At 40.8% G+C, this 12,461-nt stretch overlaps 1 protein-coding gene across 1 annotated transcript; it reads right to left on the reverse strand.

The window, feature by feature from the left end:
- Window positions 1-1,432: 1,432 nt before the first annotated feature.
- On the reverse strand, window positions 1,433-8,062 carry SRD5A3 (steroid 5 alpha-reductase 3). The gene is made up of 5 exons (XM_088524791.1): window positions 7,878-8,062; window positions 4,232-4,387; window positions 3,621-3,811; window positions 2,263-2,385; window positions 1,433-1,733 (listed from the first exon to the last, which is right to left on the reverse strand). Exons 1-5 carry the CDS (start codon window positions 8,060-8,062, stop codon window positions 1,474-1,476), a joined length of 915 nt encoding a protein of 304 aa, XP_088380917.1. The 3' UTR covers window positions 1,433-1,473.
- Window positions 8,063-12,461: the final 4,399 nt, after the last annotated feature.

Genomic DNA, 12,461 nt, shown 5'->3' on the forward strand with positions numbered 1-12,461 from the left:
CCTAACACCAGAGGTACTTCAGTTTCTGTAAAATATCCTTGCATACAAAAGAATGGTTAAGTATACAAACGGAGAGTAGACAAACAGCTGAAACAGCAACATCCATCCGCTGTATTAGGTAAACTGCACATTCACTCCAGTACTCTGAGAAAAGCCCAAAATGTTCAGTGGTATATGCAAAGGACTGCCATGCTACGGGATACAATGTCCCCCATGAAGAATTTCTTTACAATACCTATTCTTTTAATATGCATTTATTTATTATTATTATTTTTCTCCTGTGAAGGTGACAGAGCCCTGGCACAGGTTCTCCAGAGAGCTTCTGGATTCTCCTTCACAGACTCACAGAATGATTATGGATGGAAGGGACCTTTGGAGATCATCTAGTCCAACCCACCCTGCACAAGCAGGGTCACCTGGAAGATACTGCACAGGATTAACATTCAGGAGAGAGAAGACTCTACAACCTCTCTGGACAACTTGTTCCTGGGCTCTTGACACCCTCACTGTCTCTGGAGATCTTCAAAAGCCGCCTGGACGCAACTGTGCCCTGTGCTCTGGATGTCCCTGCTAGAGCAGGGGGGTGGCTTAGATGATCTCCAGAAGTCCCTTCCAACCTCAACTATTCTGTGATTCTGTGTGTTTACTGCTTGGCATTTAATTACATCTGCTCTCATGGGTTATTTAAAAAACAGTGTAGCCATGGTTACTGTCACGCAAAACTGCCCTTTGTAACACAGGGAGGGAGGGATTCCAATAACCTTAAATAAGAATGACAGAATTATAACCAAGAATATTATTCTTCTGCAAATTCTCTACTCTTCTCTCTAGAAAGAGTACCTTCCATGATTTTCCAAGTTCATGGACAAATAAGAAGCTCCACCTATGAATACTGAATTTTATGCAGAAGAGGTAATGCAGAGGACTGGTCTGTTGTTTCTCTCTGATGCTGAGAATGAGTCATTCCTTCATTACAGCTCTCTTCATCTTTTTGGCTTGCAGATAAGAACAGCCACTGCTTTATAATCACCAACAGGGAGACAAAGAAAGACAGTACACAATTTGCCTCCATCTGAAATGGTCCAAAGAGAACAGGAAAAAATACACTTTAATATTAGACAAGACATGAAATACAGTAATTCAAATGATTCCCTCCAGCTGCCTTTCCTTACCCAGATTTCATGCATACATATTTTGGCCTGCTGTGTAATGGAAGTGTTTTACACTTAAAATGTGATTATAAAAAAATGCCAGTTAGCATCCCTTCAATTTTAAGATCTTCAGTATCATCTGACCTTTGCTTAGGGAGACCTTACATTTCTCTACAAGAGGAAACCAGATGAGATTTATCATCAAAGCCATAAGCTAGAATTAGAAATAAGCTGTTAATTTCTCTTGGCTTTAGGAAAGTGTCAATCTCTTACCAAAAAAAAAAAATCTGAGCTTGTTGTAAAGATATGTAAAAGAAATACTCTAGTAAACAAATGGTATAAATGCTTTTCGATGTTTTGGGTAGGAGCTAAATTTGTTTTGATAGAACTCATGGCATAAAACAGCAGCCAGTGCCTGGTTAAAAAGGACATACAACACTACAAACCACCACGTCACATTGTGAAATCCAAGTGTGATGGCCATGGATACATATATGAGGAGTTCTGCAAAATAATGAGGGCAAGAAACACTCTCAAACCAGTCTCCGTAAGGTACACTGTGGCTCAGATTTATGACCTTTCCTGCAAGCAAACAGAAAAATAGGCTAGTTCAGAATAGCATGGGATGCAAACTTTTCTATCTATAATTACAGAACAGCACCCTCATTAAAATTATAATCATGATCCACCTACATCTGATTTGGCAGCTTTGCACTCAATAAAGATCAAAGAAATCATTTCTAGTCCACATAGAGAAGAGAATTCTCAGTGGCGGAGTGACATAATTCCTAAGAATTACTATTTGTCTTTGGATACTTTAGATACTGGAAGTGAGATCTTTATTTTTAATATATAAAGGTTCTGGAAAACTAACTATACATGAAAACACACATGCACACACACACATTTCATTCAGACATCTAATCTCTTTGCCAAAAACACTCATTTAATTTACTGAAAGTCTTACAGAGAACTAAACTTCAGTAACTGAAAAATACTTTTTTTTTTTTTTTTTTAAGTTATTACATGCTACAGAAGTCTACTGCAACAGCCATTTTTAAAATTGGAAAATTTACCTCAGTAAACAGCTCACAGAAATGAAACACCTTACCTGATTTGTTTTTTCTAAGATTAGCTAGAATCACAAAACATCTGTGTTGGTGAAGCGAGGCCCAAATGTACATCACAATTCCCACTATGTGATACCAGCAGATCTGCACAGAAAGTTCTTCTCCTGAATTTAAATATTTCATTAATAGAAGGATCAAGAAATACCCTCCCAAGCACCATCCCAAAACACTGTACGTATACTACAAATGTTATTGCCTTAAAACCTCCACTAGTGAGTATTTAATCCTTTGAAAGATGCTTTTAAATCCTGTGTGACTTAAATGCTTAACTGATAATTCTTAAACTGCTCTATAGTAATGTCAGACTAAACTAAATGTTTCCAGTCCAGCAGTTTGAGGTACACTGTGAAGTGTAACAAACATATAACAGATACATACCTCAATATTTAACAGTCTTTAAAACACCCTAAGAAGATGCTACCATGTCTCATATAACCACAGAACTACTCATATAAACTCATGCCATTTATCTTGTTCACAGTAAGCGAAATGCATGTGCATGCAAGTGCACATGTGCACACACACACACTGAATCATTTTGGTCTTTAAGAAAACTTTTTGTATTAAGGATTGGTTCCAAAGTGCAAGTCAATAAATAACATTTCTGAGAATATAGAAAATTAAGAAAGGAGAAAGCAGGTCTAGGTTAAAAAAAAAAGGCAGGCTTTATCTACAGACAGGACATCTGAAGTCTGTTTTAAAATCACTGTAGAATATTAGAACTGATGTAAGATGCTTGGACGTGGTTAAAAACTTTACTAAAATTACATACTTAGTAATGATCACCTCAAAAAAGAAAGGAGAAGTACTACAACCAGACAAAATGTTTCAGCTCATGGTTCATCTGTGCAGAGAAGACATAGCAGCTCAATTGTGAGACAGTAAAGAGGGTTGGCAGAGAGAGGTCTAGTTCAGTTGAACCTCCAACTGAACGCCATAGTTGCGGACTCCACAGTGCACTCCAGTAAAAACTGCAGCATTTAGGAAATGGTATCTATTATTTCCCTTCATAAAGCAGAAGTATTTCAATGGCAAAACTTATCTATAAGGATCCTGAAAGTATCTAGAGTGGAATATTTTTTCTGGGAATAATGGTGGTTCTAAATACAAAATTACACAGGTCTGTGTATTTTTGTCTCTATCAGGAATGCAGGGAAACACACCTGGTTCATTATCCCTTATACTGAGATCTAGTTGATTTGAAATATGCCAGTACATATTTTTATATCTCATCAATTAACATACTTGCCACACAAGCCTTCTACAAAACCGCATTTACTATGACGGAAACAAATGGGAGCAAAAATGCACCTTTGGTAATAACTAAGCAGGTACTTACCATTCCGGAAATTAGCAGGCACTTGGCATAGCACAGTTAAGCCAAGAGCAATGTAGTAGCCAAGTCCGAAGCAATAGTGCACGATATGAATGACGCCATCTGAAAATACACTGGTACAGAGGCACTCTGCAAGTCTCCGAAAGCTGTGCAGCCAAAGGAGCAGGAGGACCAAGAGCGCAGAGAAGTATTCACTACCTACTTGCAGGTAAAAACAGTGACTCAGGGATAGATAGGTACAAATCCAACACCAGCAATGCCCCAAAAGGGCTGACTTTCCCCCCTTCTCACAGCAAAATCCTACCCGAATTTTACCCCAAGTTTACCCACCAGGAAAAATGTACACATTTGAGGCACACTGACCACACTGGCTGAGCAAGATTACCTCTAGAAGGTGCCCTGTCTACTATAGCACTGCTGGAAGCTATTGTATTCATAAATGAGAATGATTTCTACCTTGAATAATGACAAAGGGAGCTGTTATTCCAGGAAAGTCATTTGGAGCCTAGTTTAGGAGAAGCTGATGAAGTAGCACACGAAGAGCACAAATTCAGCAAAGGATGGTGGTGCTGCTTTCTAATATTCATATGGCTGCCTCTTGGTGTCTGGAATACTTGCCCATGTACTCGTTCTGTGAAGCTCTGTCAAGAGCATGGTGCAGGTGTTGAAGCCAGGATGAGAGAGATCCTGGGAGGAACTGAGTTTTGAGAAGCCAGATCAGCAAAAGGCCATTCCAGAGCACAGAAACCGCATAAAAGTGAGTAAACCACCTGTGGGAGCAAAAAGTATCTTCATTAGCTTATTGCTTTCATTATTCCTTAGCTGGATACATAACTACAGGATATGTTTATCTGATGGGGAGAAGAATCCCTTTTGGCCCACACATCAATAATTAGAGAAATAAGCAATAGCCAAAAGCAATGGCTCTAGCACCCTCTTTCCCTGTGAAATGTAGTCTGGGACAGCAAGCAGTGGTACCTCTGACTCTGCCAACCTTTCTAACAGTTGCTGCATTAAAGAGGGAGAGTGGTAACCACACATAACAAAAGTATTATTTAATGCTTACAAATAATTACAGTGGACATAGCTGAAAAGTACTTGGGCATTTCCATGCTGTTGGACCTAGCAGCATTCCCACATTCTTCAGTTCTCATGGATGTATTACATGATGTATTTAAAGTTCATGAATGACAAATGTAGATGGTAAAATGACATAGACATAATTACTCAGGCTGTGTGCTATTTGAATATTTGCTATTTGCAGGTATTTGGAAATTCTTGAATTTCCAAAGAAAAGTATGCAAGAATCATACAGAAAACAGGACAGATCATCAGGATTGCTCGGTAATTACAAGGCAAGACTAGATTTCTTTAGCTCTGAAGGCAAAGAACTCCCAGCCCCATTATACACTTAGGTAAGTACATTATGCATCATTAAAATAAAAGATAATATGATCAAGATAGGTAACTGGATGGAATTAAATAGCCTTTAATAACCAGTTCAGACTAGGCGATACAGTATTTCCTTTTGATGTTAACGAGGAAATCTCTGTGACTATGAACAAAACTCAGGACCTCCAGCAACACATGCAGAGATAAACATGTTAGCATGTATCATGTCACCTTCAGGTGGGTAACAACTTCTCAGCTCTCTCCTAATAAGCAAACAGGAACTGCAAGGTTTGCTTTGCTGATTTCCAACAGTACAACTAAAATCAACCTTCCACCATTTTACATTTAAAAGCCGAACACAATCTGTATACGGATAAAACTGTATCTCCAATTCCAAGTTTCAGGTTCCTTTGTGTCTTGTTATTTGTAGGTCTCCATCCCACTGTTCGCCAGGGAACTCTCCCCAGCGAGTTACTTTTGTTACCACCAAAAAAACTCTGCCAGCAAAGCTGAAAAGCACCGAGAGCTTTTAGCAATCCCTGCTATACAGAGCACGTATCTGATACGAAGACCATGCCAACATTACAGTAAATACATGTGTAATCCTTCAAGGAGAGGAGTGTTTGGTATCTGCCAAAACAACCTTAAGTTAATTATAGTATTACACAAGATGGAATGGCAAAGTTGAGAACAAGTCTAGGGTAGTAAAAATACAATGCTTGTTTGGAAAAAAAATACAAGTAAAATGGAAACAAAAAATGCTGCAACAGCTACCTCCAGGATGTTCTGTGTTCTCTTAGCACGCAGCATTGACTACTCTAGTAACAGGATGATTTTGAAGATGCTGAGTTCTGAGGGCCAAACCACCAAAAAAGCCACCTTCTTCAGACACCATCTTCACTAAGAAAGGGTTGTAGAAAACTTCTGCTGCAGAAAGGTCTATTCAAAGGAAAACCACCTCAAGAAGGTGTCTTTTGCAATGCACTGCAATTAAAGCCATGTTTACAAACCCTTCCTTTTGCCAAGGATACCACAGAGTTTAAATGGATCGCTGGAATTTCCTGTGACTACAAGCTTGATAACCAAGATACCACATTATAATTTTTCCATGAAAAGTATGCCAGGTTACATAACTTTTATTAATGTGTGGCTTGAAAGCTACACATTTAAAAATGTCAGTGACAAGCAGGAATATAGCTTACTGTTATCTTTGCAGGCCAGATGATTAAATTAGGGATGATCACATTTTGGGGGTTAAGTTGTATCCCAGGTTTTCATAGCAATTTGGTTGTTTCAATGAGTATTTTAGCAAAAGAAATGTGTGTGGGTAACCCAACATTTGTTCTGGGTTATTGTCCTTCATGCAGGATTCAGCTAGTCTCTTATTAGCATCTTGTGCTGCATTTTAAAAAAAGCAGCAGGAGGAAGGTGATGAAGATGGCAAATGGATTTAAGAAAGCAAACCCACAGTATTTTTGCATGGACTTTGGAATCCACATTCTCAGCTCCCTGTTCTTGTCTTTCAGGAAGCTTTGTTTTACAGATACTGGGCAGGACTGGGATTCAAGATATTAGGTTTTTATTTCAGCTTTGGGGATGTAAAGTGTGCATGACGGAAGCTTGTTCCTCAATTCCCCATGTGTAAAAACAGAGTAACACTTTGTCACAAAACAAAACTTGAGGCTAACTATGCAAGTTTGTTTGATGACATTTTAAAATAGAAGAGACAGAGTAAGCACATAGAATTTCAGAATCCTTTGTTTGTCGTGGAGATTACAAGTCTCATTTGAAACAGTATTTTATACATTTTCCAGTTCAACATACTTTCCAACTTTGTATTGTTACAATATGCTCCTTTTAACGGCCAATTTGTCAACAGGCTCTGCTATACAGTGAAAATTTTTGAGAATCTTCCAGAAAATCATTCTGGCTCATAGGAACCAAACACTTAACCATATTATAATTTCAATGGGTAAATTCCCAGTAGGCCTGAAAAGGACATGAAGAACCATGTGTTTCTAATAGTACAGTGAGTGTTAATAATCTATTTTCACATGCTTTTTATTTTCTACGTTTTATCATTGAAACATTTATTTTCCCTACTGTTGCATAAGAACACATGCCACTTCCTTACCATGAGCACTTAATAAATATTCAAGATGTAATATATCAGTGGTATAGGCTATTTTAACTAGTCTTCAGATACAGAAATCACAATATTTAATTACTTCACATACAGTCACACAGTACATGGGTCTACATCCCCAAGTTTGAGCTCTTATCTTTCCTGACAGGCCTAATGCTCCAGTGTTTTGGCTCTCTGCACCACTTAGGGTAGGTTTAACTATTACCCACATTACAAATAACACTGAAGACGTCTGCAAAAGCTCATTGTACAAATTGCATGCATGCATTTAATTCTGACTTGCTCCAACAAAGCAGCGTGACTTTCCTTGCAACTAAACAGCATACACCATCAGGTTTTCAGGCTCTAATTTCCAAAATTAATATAAAATAAGACTTTAAAAAAGAGGTTAGGAACAACATTCCCAGTAAGAAGCTGTCTTCCACTGTTCTTTCACTTAAAAGGTAGTATGTGCAAGGGAGTACGTGCAAGAGAAATAAAAAGACGCTGAACCTGAATTTATAGTGTAAGAAGATTTTTCTTTTCCCCATGAAGTGATAAATCCCCGAGTTGCCTGGGGATGCACACTGACCAGCTCTCCTACCTCAGCAGGACTAACGGAGGAGAAGAAAGGGGCTCCCCCGCCTGCCTAACGAGACCGAGCCGCGCTCCCCTCGGAGGCCGTTAACGGCCCTTAACCGCCCGCCGCGCCCAGGGGCGCCCACGCGGTCGCCGCGCGTCACCTCTTGGGCACATGGAGGAGCCGGAGCGAGGCGAGACCCTTCTCGCTGCCGCTCTTGGTCTTCCCGTAGCGCGTGAGCTCCTCGAAGAGGCCGCTGCTGCCGCCGGGCCGCCGCGCCCGGGCCCGCTGCAGCAGCAGCGCCGCCAGGAAGGCGGCAGCAAGCAGCGCCCACAGCGCGGCCGCCATGGCCGCCCGCCCGCCCCGCGCTCCGCCCCGCAGCGGAGCGGGGCCCCGGGCAGGCTCTGCCTCCGCCGCCGCCTCCCGTGGCAGGGCCGCCCAGGGCCTGCGTTAGCCCTCCCGGTTGCCGAGCGGCCCGTGAAAGGTACGGCCCCGTTTCACCGCACGTGTGGTGTGCGGCGTGGGCGTAGTCATACAGGGCTGACTAGCCATGAGAGCAAAGCAATTTTTCTGAGGTCAGAATTCTCAGATAATATAGAGCAACTAAACAGAGAACAACTTCAATTTTATTGGCCTGTAGTGATATTTAAGCCTTCATAAAGTCATACTTTAAGAGAGAGAGAAAAAAAACAATGTCAATTATGTTCTATAATATCAGCTGGCTCGCTAAAATTCAAGCCTGAAATGCATGTAGATTTTTGACTTAAGAGCGGAGCTTATACTGATGCAGTTGTGTTTTCACAGTACTGGTGGGGGTGCACTTACAGCACTATCTGTGAAGGTATTTTTAAAAATCTCAGCAACTCCACCGCCCTATGGGATTTATTATGTCTTTATAAGCAGTTAACATGCAGGTGTACCAGTCCCTTGTTTTGCTTTATTTTATTTTATTTTATTTTATTTTATTTTATTTTATTTTATTTTATTTTATTTTATTTTATTTTATTTTATTTTATTTTGTGTGTGTAGATCAGGCTTGATAGAAAAAAAGATTTTAAATGTTACAAACATACTTTGCTAAATGGAGGCATAAACCCTGGCTAAATTATTCCAAGGCTGATTTTATAACCATGTTAATCCATCCAACCCTACAAAACAGCACAGGCACAGCTGAAGCCCTCATGACATCAGTAATACTGCGTTGTGAGGAAAAACCACTGGAGCTCTCATTTTCTGGTAAAACCCTTTGGCATCTCCATAGTTATGTCCACACAGTGCATTGCAATAAATGCATAAGGACAATATACCAAGTTTTTGGAGTGGGAGGGAGGGGCAGCGACGTCCCAATAATCCCACAGCTCCGAGGGGTGCCGGGAAGGGAGAGTGAGCCCGGGCAGTGCTGCGGAGGAGCGAGCTGTGTCCCAATTGCTGCTTCCCCGGGATCGTGGCCAGGAGCTCAACACCAAGCACCTCTGCCACCGCCGTTGTATGTAGCCTGTGAGGGCAGACTCCAGGGGACATTATGCAGAAATACTTAGCTGAGAGGACTTTGGGGTGTTTATACATTGAAGGATAAGGATTGTGGCTGTTTTGGTGCTGTTTGAGACTGTGAAAGTCACAGGGACACACTGCTGGGGCTTTGGAGCTGATGGGAGCAGACACTGATGCTACATCTGTGCTCTAGCAGAGGTTGTTACTGTGGTGTACTCTATTCTCTGTCCTGTGTCCAGGCTTTTCCTACAAATGGAAATGTTTGATTCATACACCATGACCTGGGCTAGTTAGTGCCTACATACGAGCTAATATCTTTGTGTTACTGTGGTAGCAACCAAGATGAATAGGGAGAGATGTAATAGGCATGAGCCAAGGCCCCACTTTGCTGAACATGTGGGAAGGGAGGAGAAGACTTTTTGTCTGCCTGAGGAAAAGTACACCCGAAGCAGGCAGAGCACATTCTCCTCATGTCTGTTATTTGCTAGATCCAGCCCCGCCGCCACACAGGGTTTTCTGGGGGCAAATAAGAGCCATGGCATGAAACCAGTGCCCCCATGGTGACACACAGCAGGAATCATCACTCTGCAACAGTGAAGGGTGAGAAAGTCCACAACATTTTACTAAACACATGCCCCAAAATTATGTGTCAAAAGAAGAGAGAGATTCTACCCATGAGCAAAAAATCCTGAAAGCCACAGCATCACAGTGAGTCACCATTTCTGTTGGAGTTACCATGGTGAATCAGAGGTTGCATGTGGTAGATTTAGGAGGAAAGAAACACGCTTATCAATAGGCACTACTTATTCCTTTGCTTGTGGATATGGGGTCTCCTCCCTCCATGAGCAGTTTTAAGCTACATTGACTTATACTGGTGTTCAAAGGACCATTCAGCAAAGCTGGTGATTAGCAGAAGAATGCGGAGTTGCAGCCCTGAGGGTGTCTTGACTAGGGGTTCGGAGCTTCCTGGAGGTCCAAGGCATTCCCGGCCAGCTGGCTCCCACTGTTACAGTACTGGAGCAATACAGGGAGCCAGGATCTGACCTCAAATATATTCCCATTGCTGGTTATTTCCTCAGATGCTAGATAATAGGAGGAAGGAGGGAAGGAATACAGCTGTGATGGTGGAAATGGTTTGAAGGAGAGGAATTTGCAGTTGCTTGCCTTAAATATAGGTGCTATATTTATGAGTTTTGTTGAGGATAGTGGTAGTTTTTTAGTGTAACTTGTAATGTGTTAACTTTCATAACTGTGTGATTTTCATATAGGAGTCGCAGCCATTTTTCTCCAGGATTTTTTACCTTTAGCATTGTATATCTTACGTACCTTTTTGCACCCGCGGGCAATCAGGATTTCCATACTTTTTGATGTGAGAAGGTCCCTCTAGGTGGCACCAACACTCTGCAGTTCCTAACATCCCTCCCCCGTGTGAGGGCTGAGTTCTGGATGTGTATCATTAGCCATAACCTGACCAGCAGCTCTGTAGAGGCTCGCAGCTCTGAGGCTTGAAATCCGAATATTTACATGCACTTAATATTTATAAGCTTTTGGCAGCTACAAATATACCCACAGGTTGGCTTTTCATGTTAAATATTTGTTGTCAACTTCATGACACTGCTTTTGGCATAATGAGAGGGGTTCAACTTACCTAAATCTACCCCCTTAAACTAGGGATTTAGCCCAAATTAGTTGGCTGGGTCCTGGGTACTCTAAGGTTTGTTCCTTCTAAATGAAGATGCATCTCAGCTGGAAGACCGAATTCCCCACTGGGAATTATTTACTGGGGATTACTATATACACCTTAGTGACAGTAGGAATTCAACTTTTAGCAGGCTAAAGCTGAGGTGGATCTCCAACTCCAATTCCACCAGACTTAGTTACATAAAAATCTTCCTGATGAAAAGTTTCCAAGGATTCAGAATAAAAAATGTGTATAAATTATTTACACTGATGAATCTAGAGTTAATTTAGAATGTACCATCTAAAGAAGCTTTCACTGAGTAGGAAAAATCCTTTTTTTTCCCCAAAGATTGAGGACATGCAAGAAAATCACATGGGAATTTTTGCCTATTAAAGAAAAATTGCTGTTTATGTGTCTTTTTGAGTTTTTTTTTAAGGCAGAATAGTGAAATGATTGATATTTTTTGTTCTTTGGTTTATTCAAGTATTTCTTTTTTCAATAAGGATTTAATTTGGCAACGAAGCCTGACAAGCTTTGCTAGTGAAACAGCTACAGGTGGATTTCTTGAAAGTCTTTGTAAGACATAATTCTGTTTGAATTTAGGAAAAGGCAAGCCTTGAAATTGCAAATTGAGACCACTGTCCTTCAGGCTTCTATGTTTGAAGACAATATAGATAGAGCAATGCGGGGACCTCAGAATCTAGATATTCAGATATGGGGCATGATAATCTGTGTTAATTAAATTGGCTAGTACCATCAGGTCTGAGTATGTTAGTGAAACATTCCTCGATGCAGGTAATTAGCATAGTGGAGTAAAGTAACACACTTCTGTGTTTTTTGAGAAAATAAATCTGAAACCCAACTGAGTCTTAGATTTTGCAGGTTAAAAATACTAGCTTGTTCTCTACTGGGTTTAACTGTTGGAAGATTATACTGAGAAGCCTGGGGGCCAAGAAAATGTAAAACCCAAAGCACAACAAAGAAAGGCCAGAGATGTGAGAAACTTCACTGAAATGCACTTCCCGTAATTCAAGGATCGCTGCATGTCCCTGGCTTTCAAATCAGAAAATGTGAATAGCTGGTAGAAAGCTATTTCCAATAGTTTTTTTTGGTAGAAAGCAGGAATTACTCTCTGATAAGACCACAACGCCTGCGCACGAGTGCTGTCGTGCTCCTAGAAGGCCAGGAAGCAGCATGTACGTCACACGGTTCCAAAGAGCCAGATTAATGCTAGACTCCTGCATAAACAGCATGGTGGGCAGATGCAAAATCTGCCACTTCCATAGCACGTACAACATGATAGATTCAGCAGGGTGCTATAAATTAATCACCCTTGAACTTGGAAAGAGCTGTAGTGTTATGTTTACATAGCTATTAATGCATAATTCACACACATGAATCCAAGGATTTTGAGGGGTTTCTACAACTCTTCAGGCTATTGCACTAACATATGTGACTTTCTTGCTATTCAGTTACGTTGTTCCCAAATTTTCAATAGATTCATTGATCACAACTAGTAAATATCTCACTGACACAGTAAATTTGGAGTTTGGTGTGTCAATCTGGGAACAAAAT

This window comes from Tinamus guttatus, unplaced genomic scaffold (genome assembly GCF_059628265.1).
Source record: "Tinamus guttatus ecotype Peru unplaced genomic scaffold, ASM5962826v1 Tinamus_guttatus_pri_ptg000213l, whole genome shotgun sequence".
In the NCBI taxonomy this organism is placed as follows: Eukaryota; Metazoa; Chordata; class Aves; order Tinamiformes; family Tinamidae; genus Tinamus; species Tinamus guttatus.